The 21,126-nt window shown below is 40.5% G+C and overlaps 1 protein-coding gene across 7 annotated transcripts in view; it reads left to right on the top strand.

The window, feature by feature from the left end:
- Positions 1-2,980: 2,980 nt before the first annotated feature.
- cnnm3 (cyclin and CBS domain divalent metal cation transport mediator 3) overlaps positions 2,981-21,126 on the top strand; it is a 36,045-nt gene continuing 17,899 nt past the window's right edge. For 3 of the 7 annotated variants that reach the window (XM_026173001.2, XM_026173002.2, XM_080303488.1), the window contains exons 1-7: positions 2,985-3,703; positions 3,794-4,128; positions 5,221-5,397; positions 5,816-5,973; positions 7,052-7,195; positions 7,271-7,429; positions 11,757-11,926. In XM_026173001.2, coding sequence (XP_026028786.1) covers positions 3,008-3,703; positions 3,794-4,128; positions 5,221-5,397; positions 5,816-5,973; positions 7,052-7,195; positions 7,271-7,429; positions 11,757-11,926 — 1,839 coding nt within the window. In that variant the 5' untranslated portion in view covers positions 2,985-3,007. Of the gene's footprint in view, positions 3,704-3,793; positions 4,129-5,220; positions 5,398-5,815; positions 5,974-7,051; positions 7,196-7,270; positions 7,430-11,756; positions 11,927-15,510; positions 20,501-21,126 lie in introns of those variants that run through there. The other 4 variants (XM_026173000.2, XM_026173003.2, XM_026173004.2 and 1 more) reach the window with 4 other exon arrangements.

Here is a 21,126-nt window from a genome sequence, read left to right as displayed (position 1 = left end):
TAATCAAATCAAATCAAATCACTTTTATTGTCACATCACATGTGCAGGTACATTGGTACAGTACATGTGAGTGAAATTCTTGTGTGCGAGCTTCACAAGCAACAGAGTTGTGCAAATACAATAACGTAAACAAGCAAAATACAAGAATGGCTACATCTGAAACTAATAAATATATGTACAATATATAATAGTATATGCATTCCTGGATGTGTATACTAAATATTTTTCTACGTGTGTGTGTGTGTGTACACACATATTTTACAAGTTAAATAGAGTAAACAATAAATAAAATATATAAAAATATACAGAGTTGAGACATGTGCAAAACTGTACAGTATGGAGTGCATAATGTTGAAGTTCCAGTAGTGAAGCTGAGGTGTCTATGAGGTGTTCAGCAGTCTGATGGCCTGATGGAAAAAGCTGTCTCTCAGTTTGCTGGTACGGGACCGGATGCTGCAGAACCTCCTTCCTGATGGAAGTAGTCTGAACAGTTTATGGCTGGGGTGACTGGAGTCCTTGATGATCCACCCCGCTTTCCTCAGGCAGCGCTTCCTGTAGATGTCTTGGAGGGAGGGAAGCTCACCTCCAATTATCCGTTCAGAGCACCGCACTACTCGCTGGAGAGCTTTGCAGTTGTAGGCGGTGCTGTTGCCATACCAGGTGGTGATGCATCCAGTGAGGATGCTCTCAATGGCACAGTGATAGAAGGTCCTGAGGATGCGGGGGCTCATGCCAAATCTTTTCAGTCTCCTGAGAAAGAAGAGGCGCTGCTGCGCCTTCTTCACTGTTTTGTTTGTGTGTACTGACCACGTAAGATCCTCAGTCAGATGTACACCAAGGAACCAGAAGCTGCTCACTCTCTCCACAGCAGCGCCGTTGATGGTGATGGGGGTGTGTACTTCTCTGCACCTCCGGAAGTCCACTATCAACTCCTTTGTCTTGCGACGTTGAGGGTGAGATGGTTGACTTGACACCAGTGGGTCAGGGCGCTGACCTCCTCCCTGTAAGCCGTCTCATCACCATTGGTGATAAGACCCACCACTGTAGTGTCGTCCGCAAACTTCACAATGATGTTGGAGTTGTTAGTGGCTGTGCAGTTGTAGGTGTAGAGTGAGTATAGGAGAGGGCTCAGTACACACCCCTGTGGAGCACCAGTGTTCAGTGTGATGGGGGATGAGGTGATGCTGCCCAGTCTGACCACTTGGCGTCTGTCAGACAGGAAGCTAAGGATCCAGCTGCAGAAGGAGCTGCTCAGTCCTAGATCCTGCAGTTTCCTGTCCAGCTTCGAGGGAACGATGGTATTGAATGCTGAGCTGTAATCTACAAACAGCATTCTCACATACGTGTCTCTCTTCTCCAGGTGTCATTTGATGACAAAAACTATGTTCCACGTCCAGTTACATTTGTTTTTGTGCTTCGTGTTCCCTCCCTAGTCTGCGTCTTTGAGAACTGTCTCATGTTTCCTGATTTACTTTGGTAGTTCTTGTCCTATGCGCGTTACTGCCCAGTAACGTTACTGGGCAGTAACGTTACTGCGTTACTTGTAACGCGTTACTGTAATCTGATTACTTTTTTCAGGTAACGAGTAAAGTAAGGGATTACTATTGCAAAAACGGTAATTATATTACTGTTACTTTCCCGTAGGAATGCTGAGTTACTGCGTTACTAAAACCATGATTTTTTTGCGAGAATGTCTCATGACAGTGACATAAGCGAGTGCGACATTCTTGACAACAGCTGTGTGCAGATCAACAATGGATCGAGTACGGGAGAGAGTATGAGCGTGCAGCGTCTAAAGCGTGGAAGTACTGGCCTTACTTACTGAGTTTGATTACATAAAAAGTGACAAAAACATTAGCGTTCATTGTGCATCGGAAGAAAACTTTTTACAGCGAAAAAACCCCCTAAACTTCCAAGCAAGCACCGGGAGTGCGCTACCACGTAATGGGAAACTCACAGAGAAACTCGCAGATTCTTCAACTGACCGCTGCGGCACACCTGCACCAGGGCAAACCTCCGCCTACGCCACTCCTGCTTTACAGGTGAAAATAGAGCAAAAGGATTGCTAGTCTTTGATTTTATTTATTTTCTGCTGTGTTTTGCACAGCAGAAAATAAATAATAACTCTTTCAAATAATTTTGCATCTATTTGAAAGAGTGAGTGTAAACACAAAAAAATATATATATATTTTATGTGCTGGAATGTGCAGAAAATAAGTTTAAATGTTAAACAAATTTCTTCCAGTCGGAGAATGTTGCATATAATTATGTTTTTGCTTGATGCATAAAGTTAAAAGGTTAAAACTAATAAAACAAGTTTTAAAAAGAGACTTTTCCATTTGATTACATTTTGTATGATGGATTATGCAGAAAAAGTAGAATTGGGCTGAAAGATCTATTGCTTTATCACCTGTTCAGGTTGTAAATCGTGTTTTTTAAAAGTAACTAAGCAACTAATTACTTTTGGAAATAAGTAATCAGTAAAGTAACGGGATTACTTTTTTGGGGGAAGTAATCGGTAATTAGTTACTGATTACTTTTTTCAAGTAACTTGACCAACACTGGTCCTATGTTAATGTTTTCAGTTTTGCTTCAATTTGGTCTCATCATGGTCGTCCACCCGCCTAAAAAAAAGTCCAAACAGCCTGTGACATTTTCTCCCAGTACTGACAGCTGTATTAGTTTAACAGCAAGTAAAGAGGCCTAAAGTGATACGTTTTGAATTGTGACAGAAAATGGGAGCCAGAGCCTGTCGCGGTTTTAAATTCACTACCGGATGCACTCGGCTCTTCTTGAAAGGGATGTGACGCAATAAAAAACCGCAACATGTACGACAGATCCACACTCGCGGATGAGGCCTGTGCGCGCGCGTGTGGAACCGTAATGGCCGCCGTGCAGCTCAGTTGCGCTGTTTGTTTTGCTTCATTGGCTCAACCCTCCGGGGGGCGGGGCCGCTGCGGGGCTAAAGTCACGTGATCTAGGCAAAGCCAAACTGACCAATTCCAATATGGTGGCCAGCCTAGCAGGTCTACGGTTCCTGTTGATGGTAGTGTTGTTCTGCGGAATCAGGTACGGCGCCTGCAGCCAGAAAGCTCCGCAGGTTTTGGGGCTGCGGCTGGAAGAACCAGTGGATCCGCTGTGCATGAAGGGTCGTATCATTTCAGCACCAAAAGGAGCCACGTTTAAGCTCCGTGTCTTCGGGTTTAATCTGAATGGAAGCTTGCCGTGGGTCGCGTTCGCAGGAGCAGCTGGCGGAGCGGCTGGGGCTGTCGGTGATACACCGGACCCTTGCGAGGAGCAGTCCAACCGCCAGGACTCCAAGTTAAAGGTGACCAATTTAGAACTCGACGATGCGCACAGCGTGCTTCTAACTGTGGAGGTTAGCACCTCTGAGGGGGAAGCTGGCAACGAGCAGACCTACTACCACCTGTGTGTGCGGAGTGGAGAGACATGGACATCTGCGGGCCTGGACAGACTGCGAATAAACACTGACACGGATCTGCCAGCAGACTACATCCCGCCGTGGGGTCTGGCCGTACTGATAGTGCTTGTGCTTATGATCTGCGGATTGCTGAGGACGGTGAACTTGAGCCTTTTGTGGCTGGACCCAGTCGAGCTTTATGTCCTACACAGCTGTGGATCCGAGGAGGAGAAACGAGCCGCCAAACGGCTGGAGCCGATCAGGAGAAGGGGGAACTTCATGGTGAGTTTCTAAAAGCACGTGGGGAAGCCACAGGGAAAGAAAGGTGCAAATGAAGTAGTGTTTTCTAAACGCATGTCTTTTCCACCGCAGGCATGTTCTTTGTTGTTCCTGTGTGCTCTGGGGCATTCTGTCCTCGGTGTGCTCCTGTACCGGGCACTGGGCTCCATCGTCTCTGCTGTGTTCAACAGCGGCTTCCTTATCTTCTTCCTAGCTGAGCTGGCTCCTCACATCTTGTGCTCAGGTTACGGCTTCCAGCTGGCGCCTGGTCTGACCTGGCTGGCCCAGGTTTGCATGGTGCTTACCTGCCCCCTGTCTTGCCCTCTGGGCCTGATTCTGGATCTGGGGCTGAGGAGAGACATCAGTACCTGTGGGATAAGGGAGAGGGCCATGGAGATGGTACGGGCAAACGTGAATGATCCTTACAGGTAAATATAGTGGACTTGGGAGAGTATCACAGAGATCTGACATAGAGGTGCGATGAGTATTGACACTTGTTTTAAAAAAAAAACCCTGATCTGTTTGTTTGTTTGTTTGTTTGTTAAGAAAGAAAAAAACACATGATGCTTCTGAACATACAGAGTAAACAGAACTAGAAAAAAAGATACTATAGGACATAACCAACAAAAAGTGTGTTCTGTCATACTCTACAGTGCATAATTCTTATGGTACATTATGTTAGATTCACTGACATACAGGAACAATTTAGTGTTCCAGACACAGACTCTTTGCTAAGTTTGAGTTTAATATTTGATTAAAATGTCTGACACATTAAGATGCTTTGATTCATGATTAATGCCAGACATCCCAGTTTACTTTAACAGAAGCATTTGGTGTGATTTTGGCCAGTGCTTTCTTGTACTGTTTGCATAACCAATGACTAACAGGAACATCATTCGTAGAAACTTGAAATGTAACTTGAACCCGAAAGACTTGACTTTTAGGAGTTGTCTTTGTTTAGATCTCCAAACACTTGATATTCTAGTTGGAGTAGTCCAAAAAAAATTGAGATTATTCTGAGGGTGGACTTCTTTTTAAAGACTTCACAATTGTTATATTCTTCTTAACACTTGCCCATGAAAGACCTGAAACTTGACTCACACGTGATCTGAAAGTCTTGAGAGTATTTTGAAATTTAGATTTGTTTTTTTTTGTTTTTTTTTTAACAGACTTCACATTTGACCCCATAGTAGCCTTGTAATGATTTGAAACATGACCTGGCCTAACACTGTAAAAATTTGATGCTTGAACCAGATTAAGTCTCAAGACTCAGTTTACCATGTGTGTATTGGTCTAACTGTATTAACACCTTAGACAGATTAAGTATTGAGACTGGACTCAGACTCATTTTCAAAAGATTTAAGACTCGACTTGAACTTGGTTCAATAGACTTTTTAGGACTAATCTGCATTAAATTTGTAGGATTTGAGACATGACTTGAAGTTGGTTCTTAAAGATTGGCCTAGAAGATTTGATAATTGACTTGATTGTTGACTCAGTTTTCTTCATTATGTTTGTAGTGAGTTTGTAAAGGAGGAGTTCAGTCGTGGGACATTGCGCATTAAGACCGTGGAGGACATCTTGACACCTCTGAAAGACTGCTTCATGCTGCCTAGCTCGGCTGTCCTAGACTTCTCCACTATGTCTGAGATCATGCAGAGTGGTTACACCCGTGTGCCCATTTATGAGGAAGAGAGGTGGGATCAGCAACACAACACTCACTTAATAGCTTAACAAAAACATGGCTTAAAAACTTGACATGGCAGCATTCGCCTCATCTGAACAGAGTATCTGTAGAATTGGCAGCTTTGAATTAGGCTTCTTGGTATAACGTTGAATAAATGTAAATCCTTGGATTCACTCATTTAAAAATGTCTATTCCTTGAAACCACCATGACAAAAAAGACAACAGCACAAGTGTATATTTTCTTATAATCTAGCACATGCAAAATATTCTTAATAATAACCAGAGTATGTGTGTCCAGGCCTTTTATAACTTCAACATTTTTTACCAAAGAATGAATATAATGGTAGCCATAAGAGTGCAATGGAAAGGTCTTTGGGAGTTATTCACATATTCATACCAATCATAAGCCTTTGTTTGATTTCCTTCAGGTCTAACATTGTGGAAATCCTTTATGTGAAAGACTTGGCTCTGGTTGATCCAGAAGACTGCACCCCAATGACGACTATCACCAAGTTCTACAATCACCCTCTGCACTTTGTGTTCAATGATACCAAACTAGATGCCATGTTGGAGGAATTCAAAAAAGGTTGGCTGCTGTTTGATTTGTGGGAATGGTTGGAATCATAGAAAATTATAGAGTTGCCATGCTGCAAGCTTTTCACCTTTTTTATTTACATTTATTTTTATTTTGGAGCTTTCATTTTGCTCATATCCTGAATTATTAAAAGTCTCAAGTCTCATGACGCCTGATACATGCTTTGATCAAATCTTTAAAGTATTAGAGAGAGAAACTCGAAACAGTTAGACAGTCCCTTATGAGTTGGCCCCCTTTCAACAACAAGAGACAGAGGCAGAACCAGGCTGACTGCTGTGATCCTGAAGCTAATAAGCCTTGATAGATAAGTATATAATGTCATCCTTTTGAGAAGTGATATAAATAAAGTAAATAAATAAAGCCAGAGTAGCCTATATATTTTATATTTTTATTGACCTTTAACAAATGTATACTAAAGTACAATTAATTAGCTGTTGGTAGCTCTTATTGCAAAAGAATATGCTTGTACAGACAATCTTGAGAATAGCAGAGAATGCCAGCTAATCCCACTTCAGATTAGCTGATGATGATGATGATGATTCAACTGATTCCGTTTTACACATTTTATTAGTAAATCTCATATAGGGCACTATTTGAGTGGCTTCAGTGTGTCTGTTATGCATCTGTAAACTGCCTTACAACCCATCTCAACCCAAGATCCTGCTTTTTGTACTGTATCTGACTTCATTAATTAAATATTTATCATCATTGACGCCTGCCCTGAACTTTAATTTGATTTTTCTATAGAAGGTAAAGAGGTGCCAGAACTGCTATACTGCCAACTCTAAATTAGTGCAGGCCTGTCCTGACTAATGTAGTCCACACAGAATATCACTGGCATGTTGTGAATTTAATAGATGCTTATTTCTGTGATTTCTAAGAAGTTTGTACTGGAAACGACTTAAACAGTAAGTTTATCACACTGAATCTAAAGAAAATCACTCGTGTGAGTTATGACTTTGTAGCCCTCCTTCCTGTTATGTCTCCTTTATAATTCAGAGTTACTCTTTTTACTCCAAGTACCTTTTTCCTCACTATAATTTGCCATTAACCTTTATCCTTTAATCAGGCAACTCTCACATGGCCATCGTCCAGAAGGTGAACAATGAGGGAGAGGGAGATCCTTTCTATGAGGTGCTGGGTTTGGTCACTTTAGAAGATGTCATAGAGGAGATCATCAAGTCAGAGATCCTGGATGAATCTGATGGCTACTGTGAGTGTCTTTTGGAATATTGGCTTCTTTGCTTCTTTTATTGTTATTTATTGTTATTATTGACTCCCCTTGCAGTAGACAGGAAAGTAAAGCGTCCCCTCACTCCACTGGAGATTCCTCTGGAGCCTCGCAGCACCCATGAGGAGTTTTCTCTTTTCAAGCCTCCTGAAGGAGAACCCAAGATCCGAACTTCACCACAACTCCTGCTAGCCACACACCGCTTCCTGTCCAGAGGTATGTGATTATGTGTGTTTATCTGTAAATCTCTACTGACCGAAGCTAGCACATGAATAAAATAGTCACAGTTTAACACAGCACATGTAATGATTATGCCACGGACCTGGTCAACCAAGCAGTAACTGGTTAAAGGGGAGTTGAGACCAGTCTCTGACTTTGACATTTTCCCTTACAGGAAATGTGTAAATGTATAATGTGTAAAGATGTGTTTGTATTTAAATGTCAGAACAACAAAGTAAAGTTTTAGGTCAAACATCTCAAAAAAAAGAAAAGAAAAGGAGAACAGCAACAATAATTTTCTGCACAATGTCTTCAGCATGAATCAACATCAACAACACCAGATTTACTAACAGGGACAAATTCCGCAATTACAAAAATATGCACATGACAGTGAAAGGCTTGCTAATGATATCCTTACTGACTTGGCTACAGCAGTTCATTTTAATAATAACCAGCATTGTACCATAAGGTTGGAGTATGATCTAATAACCAAATGACCACATTGTGTAGGTTGTGTAAAATCTTGTGTTAGGAATTGCTGGAGTCTGTGTGTGGATAAATGTGCGTGATGTCCAGATAAACCGCATAGCGTGAGTGGAGTGTAGGATTCATTTGGATAGGCTGTCCTATTACGAAATATTCCACTGTATAAATCTGAAATATCTTTTTGTCTGTAAAAGGCACAAAGTGTATGTTCTCAACAGCAGGTTTAATGTGTCTTTGTCCAAATTTGTTGACCCAGATTTCGCTTTCTGCAAACTAGTTTCCTTTTTCCAGAGAGTTAACCCTGGATCATTTATCATGCTTATTGACTCAATGAAGCTAATTTGCTTGTTGCCATATTTCTCTCATACTGTACTATGGAGAATAAAATGTAATAGTTTTACATTTGACTGTTTTCTCAATTTTGTAAGACAAAAACCATGGTTCACATTGCCACTTATTCATATTTAAATTTGAAATGGGCCTCTGCTCTTTATTTACCCAAATACTTGTAGGTATCAGTTGATGATGGGGGTTGCCCATTTTTCCCATTTTCCCAAAACATGTTCACCCTTTAAAGGATTTTGCTTCTCAGATTGTATTAACGCAGAGGTTAGGTTACACCATAGTTACACTACACTAGCTTTTTGACATTACAAAAAACAACAACTTTAAGAAGCTTTGGGGCTCCGACTCTATTATTTAGCAATACGTGCAGTATCACAGCTGTCTAGAAAGTGGTGCATAGTCAAGTAATGTCTAACTAATTTTAGAAAGTTTAATGCAGTGACCCCACCAATATACACTGTATTGACAAAAGCATTCACTCGTCTGCCTTCACACCATTATCAACTGTGTGACATCTAGGGCTGCCACAAACGATTATTTTGATAGTCGACTAGTCAGATCATCATCCATTGGACGTACAGCTTATTGCACCAGCAGCATCTGGTCTTATATAACTATCATTAGCTTACAGCTTGAAGTGTTTGTGCTAACTAAAAATAAAGACAAGATGGTAGTTTATTAATTTTTAATGAAATTTGCAGATTGTTTCGGTGAAGTTTAATAAACTCCTTGCTTTCTAAAATATAACAGGACACCGGAGTATATTCTCCAGCGTCTCACACTTCTGATAATCAGCTGTATGCTTGACAGTTTTAGCTGTGCAAAAACTATAACTTTAATCTCAGCCAAACCGATTTACTCAGGAACAAATAAAATACTAAAGAAAGCCAAACAATAACATTTTTAAGTTATCTAAGTGACTTATATATATGTTTAACCTGACTAGCAAAAGACGGCGGTGGGTTTGAAAACGATTTGCCGGGAGTCCGGTGTTCTCACGGCTCTAGTTAGCCTTGCCCCCGCCTAGCTAACGAGCTAGTGGGTAACAGACGTCTCCGAAAACGTCGGAGCGCTTTTGAAAATATGTGGTGTCTTGATAAACTGAGCAGATATTTGAGGTTTACACAGCTACATTCTCGCCTGAAAATATGTTAAACGTTTATTTTGTGACCCAGAAAGAATAATAAGAGTAAAGTTAAAACTAACTAGCTGCCGCCATTGTTGACAACTGCGCTGGGCTGCGATATGAATTCTGGGACACAGCTTCTTCTTCTTCGGGGTTTAACGGCAGCTGGCATCCTTGTACATGCAGTGCTGCCATCTTCTGTTTCAGTCCGTTATTACACTCTTAAATCCTACTACTCATTCCTGCGTCCTTTGTGATCTTACAAAGCTTCAAACGATGCGTCGACTATTAAATTAGTCGTCGACGATTTTAATAGTCGACATAATCGTGACTAGTCGACTAATCGTGGCAGCCCTAGTGACATCCCATTCTAAGCCAGAGGGTTTAAAATGATGTGGGCTCAGCCTTTGCAGCTATAACAGCTTCAAATCCTCAGTCTTCATGGCAGATTCACCAAGGTTTGTAAACATTTTTTAAGAGGTTTTGATTAATGTTGACATGTTACCATTTGATTTGTCCACTGCACATCTGTGATCCTCAAAAGATCTGGTAATTGTGGCAGCTATTTGAGTATGGCCAACTTATCGTCATGGCACCCGCTGTGCTCTTTTCCTGGTGCAGCCCGTCTGCTTGAAAGTTTGATGTGTTGTGCATTCAGACATGCTCTTCTGCATACCTTTGTTCCAGTGAGTGCTTATTTGAGTTACTGTTGTTTTATTATTAACTTGAGGTAGTCTGACCATTTTGCTCTGTCATCAACATGGTCTTATCACCCAAAAAAACGCTTCCATCTGGACATTTCTTGTTTTCGAACAATTCTCTGTGAACCTGAGAGGTGATTGTGAGAGGGAAAAACACAGTATAGCTGCAGTTTCTGAAATATCCAGCCCAGCCTATTTGGCACCAACAACTATTCAAAGTCACTTAATTTAGTTTTCTTCTCGATTCGGATGCTCTGTTTTTACTGTACAAGTCATCTTGATCATGTGAACATGCTTAAATGTGTTGAGTTGGTGTAATGTAAAAAGCTGACTAGACATTTGTGTTTAAGTAGCTGAACAGGTGTACCTAATAAAATGTTCAGCCAGTGTACTTAAAGATGCTAGAGGAAACCTTCCAGACTACTTATTTCAGTTATTCAAATAGTGTCAGTTCACAACCAGTCATTTCAAACCACTTTAGATTGTAAGGTCAAGACTACAGTATTATTGAGCAAACACCAACAATCATAGACTATTCCCTGTAAGCGGCTCCTTGAGTTGATGGGAAGGAAGAACTCCCTTTAAACATGAAGCTACGCTGCATATGAGTCATGACTACGTTTAAGTCATAACCCTTCCTCATATTATTATTGCCTTGGTAAGCACAGCAAAAATGATTAGAGTGACCCTAACAACTAATAGTAGATTAATTAGTTCTCACCTTTATCTTTCCTCTGTCTGAAAACAGGCTTGTATATCATGACTCAACTCTGGACCTAAGGTCCAGTATTGATGTCTTTGGCAAAAGCTACTGAAGCATTCAAAGAATTGAGCCTCGACTGGTCACAGCTAGTAACACCACTTTATTGTTGTGTAAAGCACTTTGAGTGCTCAGAGTAGAAAAGCGCTATATAAGAACCAGTCCATTTACAGCCAATATTCAACAAATTTCATTGCGTCCAGTGGTAGAGAAAAGTGTTCAGATCCTATACTTAAGTAAAAGTACAAACACCATACAGAAAAAAGTACTTGGGGTAAAAGCTCTGGGGCCCCTTTAGGGAAGTGTCCACCTGACAGGTCATTTCAAATTATCCATTGACTTTCTATGGGAGGTGCGGTTGCAGTCACTGTAGGTCCCATGATGTGAAAGAATAGAATCTATTGTTAACCCAAAATATGACATGGTTAAAACGATATTTCCATCTATTAATAAACATTACGTGGAAGGCACAAGGAAGAAATCACACACTTCCTCGTAAATGCTGCCTCATCATAGGACCGATTCATAATCAACAACAAATATGACACATTTTGAGTCAGTCCAGTATGACAGAGAGGAGCTGAGGTGGATATGGGTTGCAAAGTTTGCAGATAGCCTGCCTAAAGCTGCAGGATAACTTTAAAGCAATACCTGTCATTAGGTTTACCATCTAAATCCATAGATGGTGAGGCATGACTTTAAAATCAAGTGATTTGTCCTAGCTTGACTTTGTGGCATGCTTGAGCTAATGTACTGCTTGATTTGGTAAAACAGAAAAAACTGTAAACTGCAAAATGGTAAAGGTAGAAGGAAAACGGAAATCGTCAAGTGCCTTAAACTTGTGTAAATGCATTTATTGTCCAGACAATGAGTTCACTTGTCCTATTTGACCTTTGGCCTCTGTAGAAGTGGAACACTTCAGCCCAGCACGTGTATCTGAGAAGGTCCTGTTCCACCTGCTCCGTCACCCCAGTGTCAACCAGGAAGTGCACTTTGACCCTAACAACCGTCTGAGCCCAGCACACTATCTTTACACCCGCAACCACCCAGTGGACTATTTCATCCTTCTGCTGCAGGTATTTGCTCATATACCCACACTTTTAAAAACTTTTAGCAAAACCAAATTTTGTCTGACAGGAACAAATATATGCTTGAACGTTTATACCACAGAAGATTCAACTTCAAAGTTAAACTGGTAGCTTAAGTCAGTCTGTAAAGTGAATTCAAAGAATAGCTTAATATCTTTATTTTTTTGCTTTCTTGCTTGAAGTAGAGAGAAGATTGACACCAGTTTTACACATGTACATCTATTGCCCTGTACTAAATGTGAGGATTCAGTATAACAGTTTAAAACTGGGGAACCAAGAGATCGTTTCCACATTTTACCAAAATACTTCTTATAATATCATGCATATTTTTCTTGTTTCCTTTGGATATAATTATTATTACCTTTTAGAACATTTTAGACCATGTTTGTCATTTATTTATTTATGTGTATGTGTGTGTGTGTGTGTGTGTGTATAGATATATATGTGTGTATAGATATATATAGATATAGTCAATCTAGGGCTGAACGATTATGGAAAATAATCTAATTGCGATTTTTTGCCCCAATATTGCGATTGCGATGCGATATGCGATTATTTTTTTAAGGTCTTTGTCTTCTGTATTATTAAACAAAGACAAGCAATACATCATATAGTATGGCCAATACTATATTACATTAATTTTAAACTGTTCTTTCCTGGAAGACAGACCTCTGTTATGATGACATGAGGTGATGCATGAATTGATGACTGACATTTTTATTTAACTTCTTCAATCACAACAGTATATTTGAACATACACAATAGTTTATTTTTAGCTTACAAACATCTGAGCATAAAGTGCTGACAAGGAACCCTGGTGTAAACATTAAAATGAAAGTCAGTACAATGTGCAGATTGCAGAAATATACATAAAAAAAATCAGTGGCTTTACCACACTCAGTTTTTCGACATCTGTGAACTACTAGACAGTCATTCAATTAAAAAATAATATTAAATAAATAAAACTAATAAATAAAAAATACACACATCTTACTGATCTCTGCAGTCAGTAACATTACACATAAAGTGCAAACATAATAGCAATTGTATAAACACACACACAAACACGCCTTTAAAGTTTAAAGGCGTGAAATTGGACGGTCTAGCCTTCTGATTAGCTAATCAGAAGGCTAGTTCTGATTAGCGTCACCGCTGTCTCGGTGGAGTTTAATAAACTCGGCCGTCTGCTTCTTGCTATCTAAAATATAACCAGACACTGGTGTAAATTCTCGACTGTCTCATACTTCTGTTTAATAAGTTTTCTGTTTGACGTTTAGTCAGCTGTGTGAAAACCAAGGAGGAACCCACCCGGGGGATTAATAAAGTTTTATTTTATCTAATCTAATAACTTTAATCTCAGCCAAACCGATTTACTCACGAACAAACAAAACACTGAAAAAAGCCCAACAATAACATTTTTAGGTTGTCTAAGTGACTTATATATTACGTTTAACCCGAGCAGCGAAACTCCGCGGTGATCTGAAAATGATGTGCCGGGAGTTGTGCCGTTCTCGGCCGCATCAGTAACCCTCGAGCTCCCGGCTAGCTGTCGAGCTGGTGGGTAGCAGACGCCTCTGAAAACGTCGAAGCACTTTTGCAAATATGGGATATCTTGATAAACCGAGCAGATATTTGATGTTTACACAACTACTTTCTCGCCTGAAAATATGTTAAAAGTTTATTTTGTGACCCAGAAAGATTAGTATGAGTAATTTTAAAACTTAGTAGCGGCCGCCATTGCTGGAAACTGGAGTTTGGCTGGGCCGCGCTATGAATTCTGGGATATGGTAGTAATTTGGACAGCCTTCGGCGCGTCGCTGTGACGTAATCGGTCTACAAATGCGGCCTCAGGAGGATGCAGCCCATGAATTTGGACATGTCCAGAGTATAATCGCAGCCTTTGCGGTTAGAAAATTGCACTTGATCATGTCGCGATATTATCGCAAATGCGATATATCGTTCAGCCCTAAGTCAATCCTTCAAGCTCGGGTCCTCTACCAGAGGCCTGGGAGCTTGAGGGTCCTGTGCAGTATCTTAGCTGTTCCTAGGACTGCGCTCTTCTGGACAGAGATCTCCGCTATTGTTCCCGGGATCTGCTGGAGCCACTCACCTAGCTTGGGAGTCACTGCACCTAGTGCTCCGATTACCACTGGGACCACCATGACCTTCACCCTCCACATGTTCTCGAGCTCTTGAACCGTTCGATACAGTGCTTTCGGTTCGGTACGCATATGTATCGAACAATACAAAATTTTTAATTTATTTTATCAACTTTCCTTCTGACGATGCTGTCTGTGTTGAGCGCTCAGTGGATCTGCGCTCGAAGGTGCAGCCTAGGCGGAGTAGTCGAACGCAGATTCACTGAGTGCAGGGCAAGCTAGCGAGACAGAAGTTAAGCTCTGGTTGCAACATGGCAAATTGAACCTCCCCCACCCTCATTCAGATGTGGCGTTTGGAACTATTTTGGTTTTCATGTGACGTATGACCCTGAAGGTAAGCGCGTCATGGACTAATGTAAAACAGTATGTTGGATGTGCCACGCAATGCTCAATTACATGGGTGGGAACTAGTGTGTTAACGCAGTTAGCTCGTTAATGTGTTGACGCCGTCCAGCCCCACGCATGGGGCGATCAGCGGTAGCTCGTTAACGGAGATTTGCCGTGTTGTGGCGTTAACGTCATTTCAACGAGATTAACGCTGACAGCACTAGTGGGAACACAACGAATATGACTGCACATTTACTCCGACAGCATCCTAGTGCAAAGACAAGTGGAAGTAGACAAAAACAACAAGCACGCATGCTACAAACTTTACCCGAGTCATTTAGACAGCCGTTAGCACATGATTCTCCTTATGGGGACCTGATATGTTTAATATGCTGCTGAGAATATAGCCCAGAAGAAGCATATAGTATAGCTTTTATTTTGGAAAGAGCCATTTCTCTGTAATAAACTCTTTTCCAAAGATGAGTGATTTCTCGATCAGATAGATTTATTATTTTATCCCTTTGTTTCAGCAACATTACATTTAAAAACTGTACTTTTGAGTTAAAATATATATTTATAATTTTAATAAATGACAAATGAAAAAGGCATGAACATTTTTTTTTGTATCGAAAAAATATCGAACCGTGAATTTTGTGTATCGTTGCACCCCGTGTGTGTGTGTGTGTGTGTGTGTGTGTGTGTGTGTGTGTGTGTGTGTGTGTGTGTGTGTGTGTGTGTGTGAGAGAATCTCTCGAACCGGCAACCTTCCCAACTCTTGAGCCACGATCACCCCCATATACACACACGCATACGCACACGTGTGTGTGTATATGTGACTATGTATAGTTTCTATTATGTATTACAGGTACAACTTATATTGACTGTGCCAGGCATTGCACTAAAAAAAGTAGGAAGATGGCCGCACACTAGAGGCGCTCCTAAAGCCTGTTGATTAATGTTCTGAACCTGGAAACATACACTCCAGCTGTAGTCATAAATTGGACACCCTTTGTTGACTTTGAAGTTTTTCAAGAATTACCGTCTTTGGAAAATGGCAGGTAATAACAAAGCAAACTTTTTTTTAAGGGAGCTACCACGAGGAAGAAGCAAGCTAGCATTAGCCTCGCTCCGGAACCGCCCGAAAATACACCTGCATCTGAGGCCGCCTCTCCAGCAGTAGTTGAGGAAGGTATAGGGAGCGAGAGCAAAAAGGATGTTTTTGAGGAAATTAAGAAAATGAACGCTACTCTTCAGGTCGTAGCAAAAGATGTCACCACTATTAAAGAAGCCACTAAAGAACTGAAAGATTCGGTGGAAGATATAAAAGTGAGGTTAGGAGAGGCGGAACAACGTACCTCAGACATGAAAGATGCCAGCGTGCTTACCGAGGCAAAAGTGGACAAATTCCAGAAAATGATGGAGGCGTTGTGGTCACGAGTGGAGGACCTTGAAAACCGTAGCAGGAGGAACAATGTACGGATTATTGGACTTAAAGAAGGTGTGGAGACACCCGGGAACGTGGACAAATATGTGACGGAGATTCTGGCCAAAGCACTTAAGCTTTCTGGAAGTGAATTTGAAATTGAACGTGCCCATTGTTCCCCTGTACCAATGCCGGAATCTAACGAGCCTCCCAGGGTGATACATGTCCGCTTTCTACGTTCATCTGCTGGGGAGAAAGTACTACGGGTGGCCAGAGAGAAGCGTGGAGTCAATTGGCAAGGCGCCAAGCTTTCCTTCTTTGAAGATGTTACAAGGGAGCTGGCGGAGAAGAGGAAGGCATTCAACCCGGTCAAGAAGCGTCTCCGAGAGCTACAAGTGAAGCATAGGCTGATGTATCCTGCAACACTCATTTTTACGTGGAACGGACAAAAGACAAAAGAAAGCATTCAAAGGAGGCCGAGAAATTTCTGCAGGAGTCGACTTAGAGGAGTGCGGGACATGATGTAACAGATCGGAGAAGTGTATGTGAATTTTAAAATAAGGTAACAAATAAAAAACTGGGCACAACGGGGCCGCGGCGGCGGTGCTGCTATCGGACGATTAGCGTGTCTCACGGACCACGGACAGTTTGGTGTCTCAAGCTAAAGTTAGTTAGGCTTGGGTAGGAGGGGAGGGAGGGGGCGCTTAGCAACGTTGTTTTGGTTTGTTTGGGTTTTGTAATATTGAGTGCCTATGCCTATATATTTGTGTTGTGTTGTAAAGCGCACAAGGTGTGCCTTAACCCATTTCTATTAGAAAGCGATGAACAGGTATACTAAAATAATATCGTGGAACATAAACGGATGTGGGGACCCAATTAAGAGGAAGAAGGTTCTAGCATACTTAAAATCTAAAAATACAGATATAGCGTTTATTCAGGAATCCCACATTGCTGGGGAAGAAGAGGCAAAAAAGTTTAAACGAGACTGGGTGGGCTCCGTTTTTCATAGTTCATATTCGAGTAAACGAAATGGTGTTTTGATCCTTATTAATAAAAAATTAAGCTTCGTGTTGCTGAAGAAATATAATGATAAAGAAGGGCGCATTATCTGCTTGGAGGCCTTAATTAATGGGGTTTGAACAGTTTTGTGTAATATTTATGCACCTAATAAAGCAGAGCCAGATTTTTTTTTTTTTTTCACAAAATTAACAAGATAATAGGGGATCATGAGGGGCAGGTAATATTGGCTGGGGATTTCAACCAGGTGATGGATGGGATAATTGATAAGAGCAAACCCAGGGGTACGTCTACACCCAGGGACAGAGAGGCTGTTCATTTACTGACAGAGGATCTTTGCCTAGTGGACATTTGGAGGTTAGTTAATCCCAGTTCAAGGGAATATACATTTTACTCCAATTGTCATAAAACATATTCGAGGATAGATTCCGCCTTAATATCAAAGTCTCTGGTCGATTCAGTCGTCGACTGTGAGATTGGTGCCATTGTCATTAGTGATCATGCCACAGTAGAGTTGCAAATTGATTTAAACACAGATAGAACGAAGAGGGGTCGCTGGAGGCTTAACATGATGTTGTTGCAGAACAAATGTTTTAGTGAGGAGTTAACAAAGGATCTTAAAATTTTCTTCGAAATCAATATGGGTTCCACAGATAAAGTAGCCACAGTTTGGAAGCATCTAAAGCATATATAAGAGGAAAGATAATTGCATACGCAACAAAAGTTAGGAAAAGTGATCTAGAACGGGGAAAAAACCTTAGATAAAGAAATACGAGAATTGTAGAAGGATTTAGCGAGACAATACTCAAATTATAAATACCAGACTATATGTAAATTAAAATACCAGCTGAATGACATTTATAACAAAAAGGCATAATATGCCTTATTTAGGCTTAAAACAAAATTTTATGAAGGTGGCGAAAGGAATGGAAGACTATTGGCAAGGCAACTGAAGCAGCAAGATCATTTAAATAATATATCTATGATTAAGAAAGACGGCCAAGTGGTAACCTCATCGAAAGAAATAAATTCAATTTTCCAATCATTTTATCAAGATTTGTATACGTCTGCTGGTGCACTTAATGAGGGGGAGGTGAAGACATTTTTTTCAGGTCTACAATTACCTACTCTTTCTGGGGAACAGAAAAAAAGACTGGATGAGCCTATAACTGAAGAAGAGGTCAGAGCTGCGATCTCATCAATGAAGAATGGGAAATCGCCAGGCTTGGATGGCTTCCCGATTGAGTATTATAAGAAATATATTGATATTTTAGCTCCAGTCCTACATAAAGTTTACCTTGAGGCATTAGAAATAGGTTCCTTGCCAAGTACGTTTAATGAAGCACTGATCTCCCTTATTCCTAAAAAGGATAGGGATCTATCGGACCCAGCAAATTACCGGCCAGTAAGCCTTTTGGGCGTCGATTGCAAAATTTTGACAAAGGTTTTGGCCTCCCGCCTGGATCAAATATTACCAGATATCATCAATGGTGATCAGGTTGGCTTTATTAAAAATAGGTCCGGGACCCGGCAGGGGTGCTCTTTGTCCCCGCTGCTTTTTACAATATTTCTGGAACCGCTGGCCTTGGCTATTCGAGCTAACAGGGATGTCAGAGGTGTTCATGCAGGGGGTATGGAGCACAAGTTATTTCTATATGCTGATGACATCTTAGCAGTATTAACGGATCCCATGCAGTCTCTACCAGCGCTACTCACATGTGTTGAGTCATTTTCAGGGTTGTCAGGTTATAAGATAAACTGGGACAAATCGGAAGGCATGCCATTATCAGCATCATGTCATTCTAGATGCGTTACTCCATTCAATTCTAAGTACTTACCTTCAGGTATGAAGTATTTAGGAATAGTATTAAAACCCAAACTGGAGGATATTATGCTTTCAAATATGGAACCTCTCCTCCTAAAGATAAAAACAAATCTGGATAAATGGGGTAAATTGAATCTTACACTATGGGGTAAAATTTATGTGATTAAAATGATGGTGGCCCCACAGTTCAATTATGTTTCCATGATGTTACCTGTACGAATTCCTTTACACATATTTAGTCAATTTGAGAAGTTAATTAAAGATTTTTTGTGGAATAACAAGAAGCCGAGAGTGACTATAAAGAAAATGTGGGCCTCTAAAGACATTGGGGGAATGGCCCTCCCAAATGTGAAGTTGTATAATTTAGCTTTTGAAATGTCAAGACTGGCCAAACACTGGACAGGATCGGACTCTGAGCTGAGCTGGATGAAGATCGAACAGGAACTAGTGAGCCCTTTTACACCCTTGGATGTTCTCTCACAGGGCTCGGCAACTAATGGACAAGACTTTCATAATAACCCAGTGCTCGGGTATTCCAAAGCTGTCTGGGTAGAGGTGCACAAGATGTGTGGAGCATCTCATTTAAGACAACCTTATACCTCGCTATGGAACAACACTGCTGTACAGATTGGGCGAAAAACTGTGCTCTGGAAGGAATGGCTTGTCAAAGGCAAACACAGGATAAGTGATCTTTACTCAGGGGGAGTGTTTATGTCATTCGTTGAAATAACCCAAAAATATGGTTTGATAAGAGAAAATAATTTTTGGAAATATTTACAAATAAGGGATTGTATTACCAAAGGGAAATTTACTCAAAGCTCAAATATGGTGGTGGAGTTTTTAGAATTGTCCAGTACGGCACATAGGGCAGCTGTTTTCTACAAACTGTTTAACAATCCAAAAAAAGAGATGTGTGAAAACTTAAGGATTATATGGCAGAGAGATCTGGGTTGTGCAATTTCTAAAGAAGACTGGCGCAGAATTTTGTCATTCTCTGATAAATATATAAGAGAGGTCAGGGGTAAATTTACTCAGTATAAATTAATACACAGATGGTACTTCACTCCGTCCAAACTTTATAGAATGGGAATCAGTCCCAGTAATGTATGCTGGAAATGTAGTTCAGATCCAGGGACCTTTATGCATGCTATTTGGGAATGTGGGAAAGTTTATCCCTTTTGGCAAAAAGTATTGGATAAAATAGGAAGGTGGATTGGTTTGATGATACCCCTGTCACCAAGACTGTGCTTATTAGGGGATCAGTCGGTGTTACCTGGGGTTTCAAAATATGACTTTGTGGTTATAAAGGTGGGGGTGATCGCAGCGGCTCGAGTTATTCTCAGTGTATGGAAGGAACCATCTCCTCCAGAATATAATAGGTGGAAAGAAAATATGCTGAAAATGGTGTCGTATGAAAAATTCTTTGCTAGGATTAATGATAATAGGGAGGGTTTTGACAAATCATGGGGACATGTTTTTGGCTGAGATGGCTGGAATTTATTTGGTCAGGGCAATTATCTTTAGTTAAATTTTATGCTTGCTGCATTGTATGTTTGTGTAGGCACTCAGTAATGGAACGACTTAAGAATTAGATTTTATTGTCCTTTTTTTTTTTTTTTTTTTTTACGGGTGTACCGATAGTTAGTAGGTATTGAAAATAGACCCAAAATATAAAGGTGAATTAACCATGGGATTGGAAGCTCTTTTCTTTTCTTTATTGTTTCTTTTCTCTTGTTGTTTTGTTTGTTACTTTGTTTGTTTTCATGTTGTTAAATGTTAAAAACAAATAAAGACTTCAATTACAAAAAAAACCGCACTTATTAGTAAAAGTACAAATTTAAGACTGTAAAATACAGCCTTTTAGCCTGACGTAACCTGAAAATCACTGACAGTGGAAAACATTATCCAGAAATAAGGATATAAGTAACACAAGCAAAGCAGTAGAAGTTGCATGTGTGAATAATTTTTTTTAATACTTTCTCTTTATTGATTTTCATCTTATTTTACATACAGAACTAAAGAGGGCAAGGGAAACCAACACAGTCACATATGTTCGCATATTCCAAAATACACAACGCCTTGTTTTACTTACACATATTACATATTACACAGGTGCATGTCCCATTCAAACAAATTCGCAGCTGTCCCTCTGCATCACAGAGGTATCAGTTTCTAGTCTCTTGACATATAACGATCCCATCGTTCCCAAAGTCTCTCTCCTTTCTCCTTCTGTAGCCGCAGTGAGAGGGTAATCAGTTCCATATGATGAATTGTGTTAATAATGTCTATGACCAGCTTCCGTGTGGGGGGGCTTGTCTGTAACCAACACTTAGTAATTGCCTTTTTGCATGCAACCATAATTATTTTCAGTAAGTATGAGTCTCTGTTATTTATATCCTCAGGGATATTCCCAAGGTACATGGTACTAAAGGAGAAG

The sequence above is a fragment of the Astatotilapia calliptera genome, chromosome 7 (genome assembly GCF_964374335.1).
Source record: "Astatotilapia calliptera chromosome 7, fAstCal68.1, whole genome shotgun sequence".
Lineage (NCBI taxonomy): Eukaryota > Metazoa > Chordata > Actinopteri > Cichliformes > Cichlidae > Astatotilapia > Astatotilapia calliptera.
Note: the sequence above shows the minus strand (reverse complement) of the source record. Positions and strands in the feature narration are given on the sequence as shown.